We start from the raw sequence: 18115 nt of genomic DNA on the forward strand, positions 1-18115 counted from the left end.
GGCCAAGTGCTCCCCAGTGGCTCCCAGCACCTCCATCCAGCTCCAAAATCCTCCCAGCCCTCTTCCTCAGAAAGACTCATGACAGGGAGGAAGAAGAATTGCTGAATAATCTCCAGCCCCAATAGCACTTCAAAGGCAGGTCTTGGGCCAGGCTGAGCTCCTCGCCAGCACCGCGCTGGATGAGGCGCTCGGCTCTTACTCCTTTGGCAGCCCCACAGCAAATCCAGAAAGTAATTACTTAAAAAGGAAATAAATGTCACCCACATGGTTGTAAGCAAAACCCCGGGCAGGATGAACAGAGCCCCACCAGGACCTGCATTCTCACGCAATACAAGCAAGGGAGAAATGAGCTGTTTCCGTTCATCCAGATGGGCTGTTTACTCTGAGGCCTACTGATGACATAAGACATGCCCACCGTGTGCCTTCCAGTTCACCAGGGTGGTTGATCAGAAACAATGCTGAACTGCCTCTGCTTTCATCCTATGGCACCCTCTTCCCCTAGGATGGCTGTAGGCACCATCACCTTTAACATCACCAGATGCTGGTGCCAAAGACATGACACTTCCTGGCACCAGTCCCGCCGTGACCTTTAGGGACATGAACCAGATTAACTGGTATGATAAAACAGAATAATTTTATTTACTTCTAAAAGCTGATTCTTGAAGTTTCGTAATTGTCAAAATCTGAAGAACAAGTTTCTAAAGCAAGTTGGTTGGGGAAAGTCCAATGCAGCCATCTCACAAAGGTGAAGCAGGCTCAGGGATGCGAGCACCCTGCCAGTCTCACTGCTGCTGCACCTGCCTTGGCATCAGAAAGGCCTTCAGCAACCCATCCTTAACAAGGCTTTGGCAGACCACTCACTTTTGGATAAATTCAGCCTTGGAAAACAACTCTTAGACAGAACAAGGAGAAAGGTGGTGTCCTGAGATTAAGCAGTGTGATCTGATCCCAGCTGTCCCTGCTTCCACTGGCGCTGCACCAGGGCAGCAGCACTTCCCACCCTCTGCTCTGCACAGTGTGAGCAAGTGCCCAGTGCCAGCACTGGGGACCCACAGCTCTGTGAGCTCAGAAACCCTGAGGTGACTTGGGACAGGCAGAGCAAGTAAGGGCACATGGGACACGCTGCAGGGACAGTGGCACCCAGGCAGTGCCTGTCAGGATGCCAGCAGGGGCTCCTGCCCCAGGACACACAGTCCTGGCCCACCCCAGCACACTCACGGTGAAGGTCCAGTGTAGCCAGGTGAGGTCAGTTGGAAAGCGCTCCCTAATGCATACAGCCAAGCAAACATGGTACCATAGAGCACTGAGTAATTTTAAAAGTTAAAATAGTTTATTGCTGTCTTTGTAGAAATGCACTTAACTTACATCGCCTGTTCTCTTCCTTTATTTGGCTGTTGGATTACAGGCATAAAAAGGTTACATTTACCCATTTGTTCAGTGACATAACACCTTTTTCTCTTTTGCTCCACTCTCCTAAACCTCGCTGGCCAACAGCCCCAAATCTCTTTTACATAAATACTGTAAATGTCTCCATAGGTTGCAGCATTGTAACAAAAGATCTACCAAAGTAGACAAAATGTTCAGTATTCTTGGTTGTTTTTTTGCATTTAAAAATATACCTAAATTTGAGATAATCTTAACAGAGTAACAATTACGATAAGAAAATAGTACAGTGCGTTGACTAAAGGAATATTCTGCTCTCCTTCAAGCCAATATTCCCTTTTGCATGTTGAAGTGATTCAGCAATTACTTAAGAACTTTTACCTACATACAATAATTTAGTAAAATGAGAATTAAACAAGGCAGATACTTACTACTTATTCTTCTGTCTGCAATTCACAGCTCATGCGAATAAAATCGCAATAAATATTAAAAAATAGTTTTTCTTTTGCTTTTTTTTTTATCTGTAAGGCATCTCTGAGTATTACAAAGTTTTTGTACAACCAAAAAATAAGATTGCTTTTTTTCCATGTTCTCCAAGTACCTCTGTACCTCACCAGTAAATAAAGAGGATTGCAGGTTTGATGAGGAAGGAAGGGCTGACGTGGAAGGGGGGGCGGAAAGAAGACCACAGGTGATGGAAGCAGACCGCGATGTGTGCAAGAATCTGTAGTTTTCCTGTGAAACATTTCAGTCACTTTTAGAACATCTTCGAGACAGTATCTGTCCAGATTGAAGGGAAAAAAAAAAAAAACAAAAAAAACTTACCAGAAGTCCATTTTCATAAGCACAGTCAGACTGCAAGGGTTTGGGTTCGCCCTCAACACTATAAATAGCTTAGGTATCGATATGCACCTACTTAAGGGGGATAAAGGGACAGGGTGATTTTTTTTTTGTTGGTTTTGTATCTTTTATTGGTTTTTTTTTTTTGTTTCTGGTTTTTTTTTTTGTTTTGTTGTTGTTGCTTTAGTTGTCCTAGTCGTATCCTTCCATGGTAAGATTGTCCCAGGAGGCAAAGGCGCGGGCAGGGCCCTCACTGCATGCGGTCAGGCTGCAGCTGCTGGGGCTGGTACTGCACGAAGGCCGTGGCGGGCGCCGCGGGGTTGCTGGCGGTGATGGGGGGCTGCACCGTGCCCGTGTAGCCATATCCCACAAAGCCAGCAGCGGGGGAGGCAGCGTAGGGGTACTGGTCGTAGGCAGCTGTGGTGTACTGGGAATAGGCTTGGCTGGCGGCGGTGTAGTCAATGTAGGGAGATGTGATGGACTGCACAGGGGTAGGGATCACCACGCTGGGCTGGATGATAGCTTGGGGGTAAACATAGTGAGGCGTGAGTCTGTGGAGGCAAAGGGACAGAGTCAGCGAGGGGCTGGGCTCCCTCCAGCCTGCATGTCCCCTCCTCCCCACCCAGAATTCATGTGTATCAGCCACAGAAACGGTGCTGCCCTCGAGCGAGGGGTGCTGCGAGGGGTGGGGGATGAAAAGCAAAACACTCCTAGAACCCAAGGGTGGAAGTAGTGCAAGGTGAAGCATGGACTGCAACAAATACACACCCCACCGCTTGTATCTCCCATTATCCAGGCTGCTGGTCCCAAAAATAACCTTCCTGGATGACCGTGACACAGCCCCTGCTCAAATGGCTTGCTGCATCTACCTGGCCCCCACACACCCTTGCCTGTCCCTGCCAGCCTTGCTGCCTCCCATATCCTCCAGGTCCCACCACCCAAACCTGAGTGGAGGGTCGTGAGGACCCACAGCCCCAGTGGGACAACCTCCCAGCACCAGGGACACCCCACTGCTCTCCACTTGTCCCACCAGGGATGACCACCATCCCCTGGCACAGCCCCGGGCCCTCCAGCTTGGGAGCTGTTATCAGTTACCACACACTTAGGCCCATGTTTCCATAACACTGGATGTTTAGGGCAATGCTACAGGGTGTTTGTTGTAAAACACGAGATATTAATGCTGGTTTTCTTCCCCTCAGCAACACTCCCCAATAGTGACCGTTCCAGCAGCCCCCGGCCCAGCAGTGACACTCCTGTGCCCGTGAGCTGACACCTCTGCTGCCCTTTCCATACAGGTCCTAAAGCACTGCTTCTCCCACCCACTTTGGCCCTGCCCTGAGGCAGCCACAGTGCTGCTGAGAATGCCACAGTCAATTAAAGTCCATAGGCGGAAAGATCCTGGAGATGATTAATGCAGGAGTGCTCACTAATGTACTAGAACCAGCTAATGAGGAGGAAAAGAAAAACAAAAAAACCAGCAAAATGAAAGGGATGTTTTTCCTAAAGGACCCACATCAAGTCAGGCCTCAAACAAGAGCAAAAACTGCGCAAACCTGAAGGTTTAGGTCCATCCACACAAACTGCCATGGGCCAGACAAAAACGGGGACTTGCACATGGACTGTGGGGTGTGAGCAGTCCCTGCCCACACAGCCCACTGCAGCAGAGCTCTGCTGTGTGTAGGGTGACACATCTGCGGCTTAATTAAGAAACGGAGGGTGAGGACTGTCACCAGCTATTGGCACAGGACCATTGGGAGATCAGAGCCACAAGCACCAAAAAGGGCACCCTGTGGAGAAGGTCCCTTTGGCCACTGCTTGCTGAGCCACCTAAGGCTACAGCACAAACCAAAGCCATCCTCTGGAGAGCTCACGCCACCCTGCCCCCAAACCCAACTCGTTTTGGTAAACAAAAAAAAAAAAAACCAAACCAAGTAAAACTCTGCAGAGAGCTTATGCAGATTCAAATATTTTGGGGATTTTTGTGTGGATGTGAGTGACAGCACATTTTCAAACACAACCACTTTTAAAAGCCTCCCATGGGCTCTTCACAAGGCACAGGGCTGTACATGACCACCTTCGTTCCACCCAAGCATCGTAAGTCTTGGCCACCAACCGCTGGGATCCACCTGGGGCTGGTCCCTCCTATCCAGCACTTGCAGGGCTGTTCCCACTTGCTTTACAACCAGCACCTGATGGTTTAACCTGCTCCTCAGGCAGAAGAAAGGCTTCTCACATACAAGTGCTCATCTGAACCGAGTTTTCTCTCATTTTCCCACTGCCATATGCAGTTTGTTTTTTCTTGAGGCTATTTGAATGATAAGAGAATGACTGTTCTCTCCCCACACAGCGACACTGCCCCTGAAATTAGGGTCCTTTGATAGGACAAGAGAACCAGGGAGGACAGAGAATGGCAAGAAGCACCTCAACCTTTGGCTCTTTAAGTGCAAGACCATCTCTTGAGGTCAGAGCCATCCCTGGCACAGAGGGACCTCACAGCCCTTCATTCCACGAAGGCACCATACCCAGTATCACCCTGTGGGTAACAAGAATGAGATGAGGCAGCAGAAATTCATTGAATCCGTTTTTGTTCAGCTCTGATCTAAACTGAGGCTGGCACAGCTGAGTCAGAGCTGGAGCTTATGCACCAGTTCAGCCCAAGGGGACTTAGTGTCACACACTCACATGAGGCAGCAGCAGCCACCTCTTCTGAGGAGCAAGGTTAGTCTCACCCAGAGGTCCCTCCTGCCTTGTCACTGGGAGATTGTTCTCTTTCATTTTGTTTTAAATAAGCCAGAGGTGCAATGCTGCTCTCCTGCTCTACCCCCTCTTAGATCAGCAGCTCGGACAACAGCCTGCATCCCAGTCTGGTGATGGATCCTCTGGCTGCCCGTCACTTCTCCCTATACACCATGTCCCACTACCAGGCTTCCTGGCACTCTAGGGCTCAATAAAAGTTAAAACCACTCCACAAATGCAACAAAAAAACAATGCACAGTCCTCAGGACTCATTAAAACCCACCCATCAGCAGGAACAGAGGAAAGGCCTGCACTTTTCCTGCTCCAAGGCATTCAGCCTGCCCCTGCCAAATGACCAGGAGGATGGTCTGAGAGACATGGAGCAATCCAGCCTGAGCACCATCTTCTTTGAGCAGCTCCACAGGTCACCCCTTGATGTCCCTTGCTGCCACCCAACTGCTCTTCAGAGCTGGCACACCCCATGTGGGGGATGTGGGTGAGTGGACATTCTCAGCTCATCCCTGAGAAACTCTGCATGTTGGTTTTGCTTTCCTGTACGAAGCTCCACGATGGGCTCACAGACAGCAAATCCACAACATCCTGCACTACTTTTCCCCTCAGCAAGGAAAAATTCCAGCTCTTCAACGCTACTTGGAATAAAAAGCACCATTAGTTTGGAAGACAGTAAGTACTCCTGTACCCTGTTTCCAGAAATACATCCCAGTCCGATGCATACACAAGCACACATCACACACAATAGCTTACTGCACTAGAAAAATCACACTCAGCAGCTCCAGAATCTGCTTCTAAAGGGAATGTAATAGTAAAAGGGAAGGTTCTTTTGGTCTGTGGGATTTTAATAATTTAGCTAGAAACTTCAATCAAGATATTATGCAGTTTTGACTTCTGAATTAGGTGGACAGATGGCAACTCATCGATCAAAACAAAACACACAACCCAAGGTAAGGTCACTTTGATGACTTGCAGCTACAAACAAAACAAACCAGTGCAGTACAATGAAGTTCTCTGCTGGCTACACTTTGCATCCACAGAAAATCTTAAAATATTTTCCCCCCCTTCCATTATTGCTGAAGATGATCTTCCAGGAAGAAGAAGGAAAAAAAAAAAAAAAGGCAGCAAGCTGTTTTGGAGTTCTCTTTCTAGAAATCAGCAAACTTGTCTCTGAATTTCTACAAGATGAGTCACATCTATGTTTTAAGATGCCTTTCCCTCCCTCCCTGCAGTTTTCCTCCATCCCCCACGACGGGCCCTGCCAGCCAGAAGAGAACTTCATCGAAAACACACACGGTGTGATTATAAAACATCAACCAAGTGATCAGCCACAGCCACCACACGTCAAAGTCATCCCGTGAACAGGAGACGCACGAGATGCTTATGGCATTACAATTAATCATGGGCAAAGGCCACCAAACACAACGGGCAGGGTCAAACCTAAGCCTAGAGGACAGGAGGGACTCGGGAGGGCCGTCGTGGTCGCCACACCAGCCCAGGCTCCGAACTCCGTGGCACCACACCACGCTGCCCCGGCAGCCAGGGGTGGGACAGAACAAAAGAGATGGTCACAGAGCCACTGGCAGAGGGGACGCAGGCTCCATTCTGCTTTTGCTGTGCAAAATATGGAGGACAGAACAAAAGGAGCCTGTTTTGGTGCAGTGCTGGGTGGAGATGTCCAAATGCATCAGGTGAGGGTTGTGGCTCCCTCGGCTCTGGGGAGGCACTGCCTGCTGAAAAAAAAAATCAACCTTCTGAAACCTGCTGTTCTCACCACCACAGCTGCAGGGCTGCCAGGATGAGCTGCAGAGCAGAGGTGGCTCTGAAGGGGTGGACAGCCAGGAAGAAGTGACAAGTCAGATGGCTATGTGCTCCACACTTCATCCCAAATGACGAGGAACGAGCCCTTGTCAGCCACTTTCATCTCAGAGTGACTTCATATATTTGACTATTTTATATCACATTTACACCTAAAATGTGCTTCAGCTGCACTTTGTCAGCTCTCTCCCATCATGCAGGACTTCCTACGCGTGAGCCACGAGCAGCTCCTGCAAGCTGCATGAGTTTGGGAGAGCAACAAGCGGGAGTTCCTGACCCCCTTGATCCCTGCCAGCCCTGCTGGGAGATGGTTTTGTCACTTCTGGAGAGGTGGGAGACAGCTGCAGCCCTCTGTCAGGAGGGACACGACATCACACAAACACTTGGGAAACAAGGAGGGGCACAGGGCTCTTGGCAGCCTCACAGAGATCAGGACACAAATGCCACCGCCACGACCAGCCTTTTATTCCTTGAAGAATAAAAGAAACAGAGCCCTTTGTGTCTGCCAGTGAAGGCACAAATTCTGGCATTTGACCCCAGGAATTTGGCCTCCATTTCCATTAGAGTTGACCCATTAGCTGCTACAGTGACACCCACACTGCCACAGCACGTGATGGCAGGCGGTGCTGGTGGTACTGCAGAGCCACAGCTGTCCACAACAGCAACGTGAAAACCACCCCTGGTGATGCTACACCTCCAACCACAGCCTGGATGACAGATCAGAAGATGTATTTTGAAGTGGTTCATGAGTTTAAAAGCTGCTCCTGGAAGCACACCCCACACTTGCACTAGCAGTGCCATGACACCACCTCAGAGCTGGTGATGCAGGCACACATCCTGAGGTAATTCACACTCCAAGAAATCGTTCCTGAAGGACACTCCCAAGCCAGCAAGCACTCACCTCAAGTAAACCTGCGTGGAGTCGAGGCAGGCTTGGCAATAGGTATCATGTGGGCCCCAGCCACGATGACAGGCTGTAGAAATGTGAGAAATTCAGGTCCCATTCTCAATCCAGACATGATGAGGAGGGGCCTCAAGCTGGAGTATGACCAGGGTGGGGGGCCCTGGCTGCCAACAAGGACTCTGGTTCCAGCAGGAGATCACAGTTTATCCACCAACGCTTTGGTAGAAAGCAGGACATTTGTTGTGCCATGACCACTCCACCTTCCCTCCCCATTCGCTGACAGAGGCTGGGCTTCAACCACTGAAAAACCTCCAAACCCTGGAGTGTCCCTACTAAAGCTGATGCAGTGAAATGTCAAGGGTTCTGCCTCATCAGCCATCTATCCCAGCCAGCTCAGACAAGGATGAACTCTGCAGCTCCATGGTATTTATCCTCACCTGCTGCAGTATGACAAACACAGAACAGCAAACCAATCAACACAATTTCTCCTCATCTCTTAAATAATTTGCCTGTCTTCTCTTCATCCTTCTCTGAGGAGATTTACACAGCAGCTTCTGCAAAGAGGTACGTGACTGTATTTCCTACTTCCCTGCTGGGACTAGACATCACCACACCAGTGGCAATCACCAAGGAATAACATGTCACAACAGACCATCCTGGACTGCAATCAGTGGGGAAAAAAGAACTAAATAAATAAAAGAAGAGGCTGCAGACCAAAGATGGGAGTACATCTCACAAAGATCTAATCCTTTTTCTCAACTCAACCAAGAATCTGAGATCAACATGCTGAGCTCCACCACGAGTTATTGCCAGGCTCAACAATTTTCAGCTTTATCCTCTGCGTCCTGCTTCCCCCACACCCAAAGGAAAAAAAAAAAAAGAACCATAATCCCAAACAAAGGCATGCTGGGCCAGACCAAAAATAGTTTTGGAGAAGCAGGCTGAAAAACACTCAGGTAGCATGAGATAACATCTGCCTGAAACAAGAGCCATCTGGTACCAAGGAAAAAGCCACATGGAAGTTTATCCGCAACTAGTCAGCTATCCAGAGAAGGAAAAAGCCCTCCCCTTTGGAGTTATCAGCACAGCCAAACCAGAAATTAACCGACAGAAGAAACAGAGACTGTTTCACACCAGTGCACGACAAGAGCCTGAGTCCTTCAGCATTGGTGTGAGGAACCTGGTAGGATTCTAGGGAAAAACAGAGGCTCTGACAGATTAACCCAGGAAGCCCCAGCAATTCTGCCTTTAACTGATCTCTCCAGTTTTCTTCTGCAGTTTAGAGAAAATCAATGGCAGAAATATCTCTAAAGTCTTCTGAAGTACCTGACAAGTTTTGGCATAATATACACTACAGTGACTACTTTCAACTGGTTCCATTTTCAACAGACTTTCTTTCTTTACACAAATGATCCCTTCCACTGACCTTTAATTAAAACCATCCACACATTTGATTTATCAAAAACCCTTTCTTGGAGAGATGAAGTATTTTGAAGTAGAATGCTTCAGCTATGGAAGAAGCATAGCTGAAGCAATGAAATATCTATTTTTTATAAAAGGCCTACACTGATAAAACAAGTAATTAAGTAATTTCTCAGTCAAGAAAGAAATTCCATTTTAAGAGTTTGTGACCTCTGCTGCCGTTTGTGCCTTCGCTGACCTAGAACGTGTAAGATGTCTCCCTCCACACCTTCCTGCAAGCTGGAATCACGGCACGATGTGTGAGCCTGGATCCAGCACGGCTTTCCCAGACTCTGCCACTTTGGCCAGAGCGGAGCCAGCAGCAGCTCAGCTCTGACACAGGAGAGCTGAAACGCTCAGAGCTGACGACAGGGAAACTGCAGGGGACAGCACAATCCTGTTTACAGCACTTGGAGACTGAGAAACAGGAGACTCAGTTTTAACTCTGAGGTCCACGACTTTTCATCTTTTGTGATCATACAGTATATTTAGCTCTGGTATGTAGCGTGCTCCCATCTGTGGGGAACAAGTTTCGTGTAAGTCATATTTAGAAGTGACCCGGTGTCCTTGCTACCAAATTATCAGCACAACAACTGTCTGGTTCCCTGGCTGGTGCCCTCAGCTCGGAGGCAGGATGCCCAGGGCTGCATTCATCATTCGAATTGCTGGGCATGTGCTTAATACTACTAGTTAGGGACCAGTATGCCAACAGCTGCACAGAGGAAAGACGAGCTCAAGTACAAGCTGGACTGCTCCGAAAATTCAGATGCGTCCATCAATCTGCCACACTGGGACTACTGGCACCAGCCAGAGCAGCAGAGGAGAATTTGGGATCTGCCACTCCCCAGCTCCTGCACCAAGGGGAAAGGACTCAGGTCTCTGCTGCTAAGGAGGCTGCTCTCGTGCTGAGGAGGATGAAGAGCAAATCCGCCAAAGGGAATGGAATCACACAGAGAAGATGGCACAACCTGAGCTGTGTGCCATAAAGACAAAATTAGAGGCAGCTCAGCCTCAAACCTGTGTCCTGACTGCACAGGAATGGCTCAGAGCCCTCACCCCGAGCCTGTCCCTTGCAACAGGTCTACTGCTGCCCTGAGCTTGGCACACCATTTACACAGCCAAATGTAAGGTCAGTGTATCAGACCAAGCTTTCCTTTTTTTATTGTTCTCCAAGCAGAACACGAGCAAACTGCACCTAAACCCAAAACAAACGGTACACCAAGCCCTTTGGTCTGACACCAGCACTTGACACCTTGAAGCAGACATTCAAGCTAATTCACACAGCCACCTGATCTGCTTATAAATATGTGCCTATACTTAAAACCAAATAAATAAATAAATAAATAAATAAATAAAGGATCTCTTTCCGCCTGGCAAGCATTTGGTCTGAAAAGCAGTCACCATGCCTGAGCACCAGCAGCTGAAGCTGTTTGGAAACTGGATTTGAACTTTTTTTTAGGAAATCCCCTCAGAGCTTTCATATTACTGGCACAGGATAACACCAGGTGCCGGGTGCTCCATCCCCAGGAGCCACCTGTGGCTGGCAGAGCAGGATGGGATCGGGATGGGATCCTGCAGCCACCCAGCTCTGGATAAGTGAGCAGTAGGAAGTGGGAGCAGGGCGATGCCAGCTGACAGAGGCTCAGCAGAGCACGGCCAGCGCACGCTGCTTTACAAGCATAACCACAAGAAAAGATGAAAGTTTGCTTCCTTTTATTTTTAACCCAATAGAGAAATTATAAGGATAAACAGCTGCAAGGGAGGGTGGGCTGACACAAAGAGGGACTTTCTTCACTTCCTAACTTCAGCAGCATCAATGCATGAAATTTTAAACTCAAAGAGATTTAACTCTTTCTGATGCTGCCTGAGACCAAATGTGGGCCAGAGGCAGGGGGTCACCACAACAAGCAATTACACAAGGATGGGGTCTCTGGAGCAATGACATCCAATGTGCAGATATGGAAAGAGCTGGATCCTGCTACAAGAGACAGCTTTATGTTTCCAAGAGCTCAGTCACTTACTCAGTCACTGGTAGATCTCCCACACAGATAGCTCCTTTGCTGAGGCACAGCCACAGGAATGCATCTGCCATATGCTGCCTGTGTCCAGAGCAGCAAGCATGGCTGCAAAGAGAACCAGGGAATCCCCGTTCCCAGCACAGAGTCGAACCTGTCTCCAGCATCAGAGTCCCAGAGGAGGGGACTAAGAGGTGGGCACCAAGCAGCTCTGCCACATCACCTGATCACGTTAAGTGGTAGCTGCAAGCACTACCAGGTGCCTCCAAGCAAATAGCAAGCCTCAGGCTGAGCCCCAGGCCTAGTGCTGCTTCCTTGAACTCAGGAGCCAGATCTCCAAGTCACCCTGACACAGACACATCCTTTGCCTTGCATTACTGTTAAGATCTCTGGTTACAACAAGCCAAAAACTCCTTCTCAAAACAGGATTTACTACCGACTCCGTGCTGTCTGCCATGTGAGTGCCTCCCCTGCCAGGACAGCAGGAGGAACGAGAGAGGCTCCTCATGGTTTCTCTTTCTGTTCCGCATAGCCCAGGCAATATTTACAGCTGCATTTGGGTGCCTGGGGCTGGGGGGGGGAAGCCTTCAGTTTATAAATAATCCTCACTGATGTTTGGGTAATTTTCATAGTTTCCATTCATTTCAGGTTTCACCAAAACCTGCTTTTTGTGGTTAGTTAGTTGAACGTGACTGGCTGGCTTGCTCTCAGTTAACTGCCCAGAAGTTAACGGTTGTTCATTCATTTCTGCCTTGCCAAGTCCAGCTCACACACCTAGTACCCCGTGCCTCATAACAGTCATCCTTTGGAAACCACATGCCAACCCCTGGGCACAAACACTTTGCAGAGACAGGAAGAGCAGGAGGGAGAACCAGGCAACATCCCACACCATGGGCAAAGCAGATGAGCGAGCCACTGAGCTTCACCTGGGAAAGGTCAGGATCTACTCTGCAGAGCAAACAGACAACAGCAATTCAGTGAAGCTTCCAAAGACAGACCCTGATAAACTCCTCATCTATCCTCACATTCCACAGAAGGCCAAGGAAATTGTGGGTTCAAGGGAATGATAGAGTGGAGCCTGGCAGGCTCTTAATTTTGTTGGTCTACTGATGAAACAAAGAGGCAACTGGCAGCCAAGCTTTGTTGCTTGACTGAGCACTTGACAGAAGCCACAGAGCAGGCCCAGTTGTGGTGCTCAGGTAAATGGCTCCACATTTTGCCAAACCCACATTTCCAGTGATTCTGCTGCAGCAATAACTAAATGCAACAAAATTCTTGTTTACTGATGCTTGCAAATAATGATATATAATCCCTTGCCTACAAACCCTCCATTCTCCTGGTTCCTGTCTCTTGGCAACTGATAAATAATTTATAGTGCTGTATGTGCTAACTGCAGCTCTGCTGGTTTAATGATGAAACCAATGCCTAAGAACTGGAACAGGAACTGTCTAGATCACAAACAGCACGTAATCAGTCGATCCCACACTCTTCTGTATGTGAAACCAAAAGCAAACTCTTCGAAAAAAAAACCACCTGTTTTCCCGAGCTGTGGCTGTGGGGTAGGAACAGCACCCACAGAACTGCAGATAATCTGCAAGGTGCTCCTGCCAACACCAGGAGCTTAATGGGCTTCACCATTTTGCTCTGCTCTATTTGCATGCGTGGCAGAACTCAACACAGGCTGCTTTTATTGTCAGCTTCTCTCCTGTACCCCTGTGCAATGTGGAAAACCTCGGAGTTCACATCCCAAAGGTACCGCTGTTGCCTGTGCTGGGGGCCATGAAAGCTATTTGACCTCCTAGGCAAGGAGAGCTGCTAAAAAGCAGCATCTTGTCTATGCAGATTACTGTGGATCTTGCACCAAAAAAAAAAAAAGGATTCTCTTCATTTCATGACAGATGTTCCTTGAGTCTTTCCAACAGAGCTGTAACCGCTTACGAAAACCAGCATGTTTGAACCACACACAGCACACGTACACTGGGTGTGCACTATTGTGGCAACACAGCCTCTTATATCCATAAACTCATTGGAATGAAATTATCCAGGCAGCTGGTAACTGCAGCCATGAGGGCAGAGGAGTGAAAGTTTCTCTTTTATTGCTATTCTTTTTCTTAAAAAACAAAAAAAAACAACCAACAAAACAAAACCAAAACACCCCAAAAAAACCATGAGCAGAGAGCAGGAAAGGGATGAAGTATCCCTGTTGACAAAGGCCAAAATCCCGTCTATTTATATTAGAGGCACACAAAACCCACAACAGAGTGGTGCTCAAAAGCTTTAAAAAATGCACCTACTTCCTTAATGCTCTTAGAAAATAATAATAAAAAAAGCCTATCAATATTCACTTTCTGAAATGGTGCAAAAAAAGAGCTGCATCAATCATTAAACAGTTAAATGAAGGCAGTATGACAGTCACTATTGTTCTCGTGAAGCACACTTGTCTTTTGCCGAGCAGCTGCCAGATCCTATTAGATGTATAAAAAGAGGACTTTTCTAACCGAGTAGGGATGGTATAAGCTATTGAAAACAGCAGACAAAAGCCCACTTTTGCAGACTATTCAAGCCTTGTATAACATCTGTCCAAAATCAATTTTTGACCTAATGTTACTTTCATTAAGTAACAGACTTTGTTTCCAATGCAATTTGTTTTCTAGGATAAAACTGTATCCTAAGCATTATTATGTGGGAAACAGCACAGAGGAAGCAGAAGATCTTATTTGAGAAACATGAGAACAGAATTTGCTTAATTGTTTTGACACCTTAAGTACTATAATAGAGAAACTATTTTCCATTTATTTGAATTCTTGTGAATTCTTGAAGTTGGCAAAGCAGCAAGCAATGCACTGGGTTTATTGTGACTACGATTTACTGAGGATAAAGAAGGATCTTTGGGAATTACACTAAAGCTGACAAATGCACAAAACTCCTGAAATCTCCACCAGAAATAAAGTACTCCGAACATTAACAACAGCTGTTGAAACTGTCCACTCTTGACGGCCAACACTTTTTTCACACATTTTAAACAATGAGGAAGTTGATTCGTGAATTTGATTTCAAACAGACCGTTAAGAAACATTTCCACTTACCCAAAGGGTCTCTGAATGAAGGCTGGATGTAGCTGCTGCACACCTATGGTAAAACCTAGAGAAAGTTTCAGAAAAAAAGAAATATTAATGAATGGCACCCATTGTACCATTCAACTCGTAACTTGCAGGCATAATTACACCACATGTATATGCATTTTATCTGCTATGCATGTGAGCAAATTCAGAGGCCCATTTAGAAGCAAGTTAAATTTAACATGCGTATGTGATATGCACGAGGAGCAGATGGGAATTCAGATGAAAGACCAGTGTGAACGCGCTGCTATCGAACAGACAATGGGGTAAAAAGCCTTATTTTACACACTGGGTAACGTGCTCATTAAACCAAGGGGCGGAATGATGAAATGAATCTTAGTGTTAATTCCCATGTAATGAAGAGGATAACAGGCAAACAGATCAGCCGTGGAAGAAAACAGCTTTAACTCAGTTCTGTGAACTTTGGTGTGTAACAACAGTGTAACAGGTACAAATAAGAAGATAAAGAAGGGAGGTAACTGGACTACGCTGTGTCCTCAGCCAACAATCGGAACTATGGGGGAGAGATAAGAGTGCACCAGATCAGATGAATCCAGCCTGAGGAACTTGTTTCCTCGTCTTACAAGTTATTCTAATAGAGACGGTATCTCCTGGATGCCTCACCAGTTTGAATACTCCTTGGTTTTGCTCCCAAATACGCCAGGTTCACATTTGCTTTCCTGCCGTCAATGATGGGGTTTGGGTCTTTGCATGCTCTTTCTGCAGCAGCTCTGTCTGCCATGGTCACCTGGAATCAAGCACAGCCTTGTTTGTAGCAACAGTGCTTTGTAAACACTCCAGCAACAGGCACTAAGTGGAGTTTATTTATTGTTCTATTTTGAATCAGGAGCTAAACTCCCTCCGAGCAGCCTCGCTTGCATGGCAAGATGGGAAGGGCTGCTGGGACCCGATGGAAAAGTGGGCTCCCCCCTCGCCCAGTTCCCTCGCTGGGCTGGTGCCAGCTGTTCTCCCCTGCCCCTCCACCTCCTCCTCGTGCCTTTTTTAAGGAGCTGGTGGAGCTCTCCCCAAGCTCCCCGGAGCACAGGAGTTCAGGGGAGCTGCGGGCGGGATGCGGGGACCGGGGGCATCCCAGCGCCGCGCTGAGCCCCGCACGGACAGGGGGCGATGGGATGGGGGGAGGAGGTGCTGAAACGAACGGCACGGCCTCGGCCAGCACGAGGGGCTCCTCCCGAGCCCCCTGTTCCCGTCCGCACCGGGCACAGCCTGGGCGGCCCCGGGAGCAGCCGGCGCTCCGCAGCAGTGACGGGACGGGCGGCGGCACCGGGGGCTCCCAGCGCGGGGCTCCGCTGCCAGCCCCCTTCCCCGGGCACGGGGCACAGCGGGGGCAGCCCCGCCCGGCCCGCCGGAGAGCGGCACTTACAAAGCCGTATCCTCGGGATTTGCCCGTCTGCCGGTCGGTGATCACCACCGCCTCCTCGATGTCCCCGAAGACCTCGAAGTACTTCCTGAGGGAGGAGTCGGTGGTGTGGTAGGGCAGACCCCCGACGAAGATCTTGGTGAAGGTGGTGTCCTTCTGCACGGTGTGCATGGTGCCCGGGCGCGGCCGGCCCCGGCCGGCATCCACCCCCCCAGAGCAGGAGCCGCGCCCCGCCGAGCCCCCCGCGGCGGCCGAAGGCAGCGCAGCGGCGGCGGGTCCCGGGGGCCCTCCTACAGCCGCCTCATGGCCGCGCCTGCAGCCGGAGCGCGGCCCTGCGCCCGCCCGCCGGTGCCGGTGAGTAGCGGCCGCCCCGCCGCCGCCGCCGCCTTTGTAGGGCCGCGCCGCCCCGCCCCGCCCCGCGCCGCGCAGGGGCGCTCGGGGCGCGTAGTCCGGCCCCGCCGCGCCCCCGGCCCTCACGGCCCCCGGGCCCCTCACGGCCACCCCGCTGCCCCCGGGCACTGCCCCGCGCCGCGCCCGCCCAGCCCCGCGCAGAGCGGCCGCAGCCCCCGCGGGCACCGCCGTGCCCTGGGCACCCCCGGCGGCCGCCCCGCTGCCCGTGCCGGGCGTTGACTACAAGTCCCAGCGGCTCCCCCCGGGAGCAGATACAGCCCCCTCCGGGCGAGGGGAGCGCTCCGGGGGGTGCCCGCCAAAGAAACCGCCTCGGCAGCGGCTGGGTGTTCGGCAACCCCGGCCCGCGACTGTTGCCCAACGATCGCAGCCCCGGCGGGGCCGGGCGCGGGGACAAAGCCACCCGGCAGCTGGCAGCATTGGTGGCACCGGCGTGCTCGAAGCCAAGGCAGGAGGAAGGGCTGGTGGTGAACCGAATCACCAGGAGGTTCAGGCACCTAACAGGGCTCCAGAAATATCTTTCTTAAGGCTCTTAAGCCTCCTGCTTGCCCTCTGGACACCTTAGCGTCTACCTGTGCAGCCTGCCTCTGCGGACAGGGATGCTCCATTCCTATTTCCATTGGAGTTCAGCAGAGGGATTCTCCTCCACTGTCCCCATTTTGGTCCCTCAAAGGACGGGCAGCTCCTACTGTGAAATATAAGACTATGAAGTGCCACTGCCTTTCACCTGACCTGTAGGTTTCAGCCCTGATCTGTGATTCAGACCTGGGGGTATTGTTACTGTAGCACAGCCCCATATTCACTCCCTGTACTGCTCTGTCCATAACTTCTGGAAAACAAAACCTGAAAAGTTACTTCGTATCTCAGAATCCATTGCTGGAGAACACTCAGAACATCTGATGGTGAAGTGCTTGCAATGCTTTATTTCGTCCAACATCAGTTGGAGTCGGGGGTGAGAGAGAGGGTCCCAGAAGTCATTGTTCATTCATGGTTTCCATCTCCCAGAACCTCAAGAACTGCCCCTGTGCCTTAGGTCTGTCACTTTACAGAGAAAGAGATTTTTTGCCACATGATAAATGCAGAGGTAACATGTTAGCAAAAAAAAAAACCAGTGAAATTCTAAATCACCATCTACTGTGGCTTCTATACAGCAGGTTCAAACTCTGCAGACGTTTTTCTTTTATGGACCCCACAGAGAAAAACCAGTTATTTCAAGAGAAAGGAATGTATTAATGTCTGCACTCCATAGTTATTCATTAATATTTTTCTTGCACTGCTTCCATAGTTCTAAACACCCTATGCTTCATAAAAGAGGGAAAACAAAAAGCCAAGGAAAGCCATTAAGCTTTTCAGGACTAAAGCTTTCAGACTTCAAGACTAGGACACATTTCCACTGATTACTGTGGAAAAAAAGATGGAATTGGGCCAGCAGCACCCAACATCACTGTAACCTTAACAGCCTTCCGCAAACAGACAGTTCCATGGAAATCCGTGTAGCTTTTGGGTTTCATGCAGTGATGTGTTATGTGCAGCACCAGCTGTCCCTGGTCCATCCCAACAGCAAACCTGGAGGACACCTTTGGGGTCGGACTCCAGCCAGAGGCCGGGGCCTCTCCACCACTGAGTCATACCCCTTCTGTCTGCATGACTTCCACCGCAAACTGCACATCAGCTGCTTCCTGGGCCGCCCGAGCTAATGACAACCCAGTTGGCACTCAGTCACTGTCCTTTTACAGAGCTTCATTCTGCTCCAAATGATGGCAAAGATTCAAATCATCCAAACAGACTCCGGCTCCTCTGCAGGGCAAGGCTTGCAGAGTTCTCAAAAGCAACGAGCATTATCTCGGTTCTTGATGCTTTCACTGGTCAGGGGGGAAGAAACAGCACATGCTTTTTTTCCTCTTCAAACATAAGCCCCACATCTCTCAAAGGAGGGATCCCAGCTCCTCTTCTTCCCTAGAGGCAGGAACAGGAGTTCTCTTACAGGCAGAACAGAATAAGAAAGAAGTGAGGGCTAAACCTGCGCTCAGTGAGCACCACA

General features: G+C 49.5%; 1 protein-coding gene across 1 annotated transcript; it reads right to left on the reverse strand.

Annotated features, from left to right (window-relative positions):
* Nucleotides 1-1308: 1308 nt before the first annotated feature.
* On the reverse strand, nucleotides 1309-16020 carry RBM38 (RNA binding motif protein 38). Its single transcript, XM_050313849.1, has 4 exons — nucleotides 15670-16020; nucleotides 14913-15036; nucleotides 14256-14310; nucleotides 1309-2774 (listed from the first exon to the last, which is right to left on the reverse strand). The coding sequence occupies exons 1-4, from the start codon at nucleotides 15835-15837 to the stop codon at nucleotides 2474-2476; spliced, it is 648 nt and encodes a 215-aa protein (XP_050169806.1). The 5' UTR covers nucleotides 15838-16020; the 3' UTR covers nucleotides 1309-2473.
* Nucleotides 16021-18115: the final 2095 nt, after the last annotated feature.

Source organism: Myiozetetes cayanensis, unplaced genomic scaffold (assembly GCF_022539395.1).
Source record: "Myiozetetes cayanensis isolate MyiCay16 unplaced genomic scaffold, myiCay2020 scf19, whole genome shotgun sequence".
NCBI lineage: Eukaryota > Metazoa > Chordata > Aves > Passeriformes > Tyrannidae > Myiozetetes > Myiozetetes cayanensis.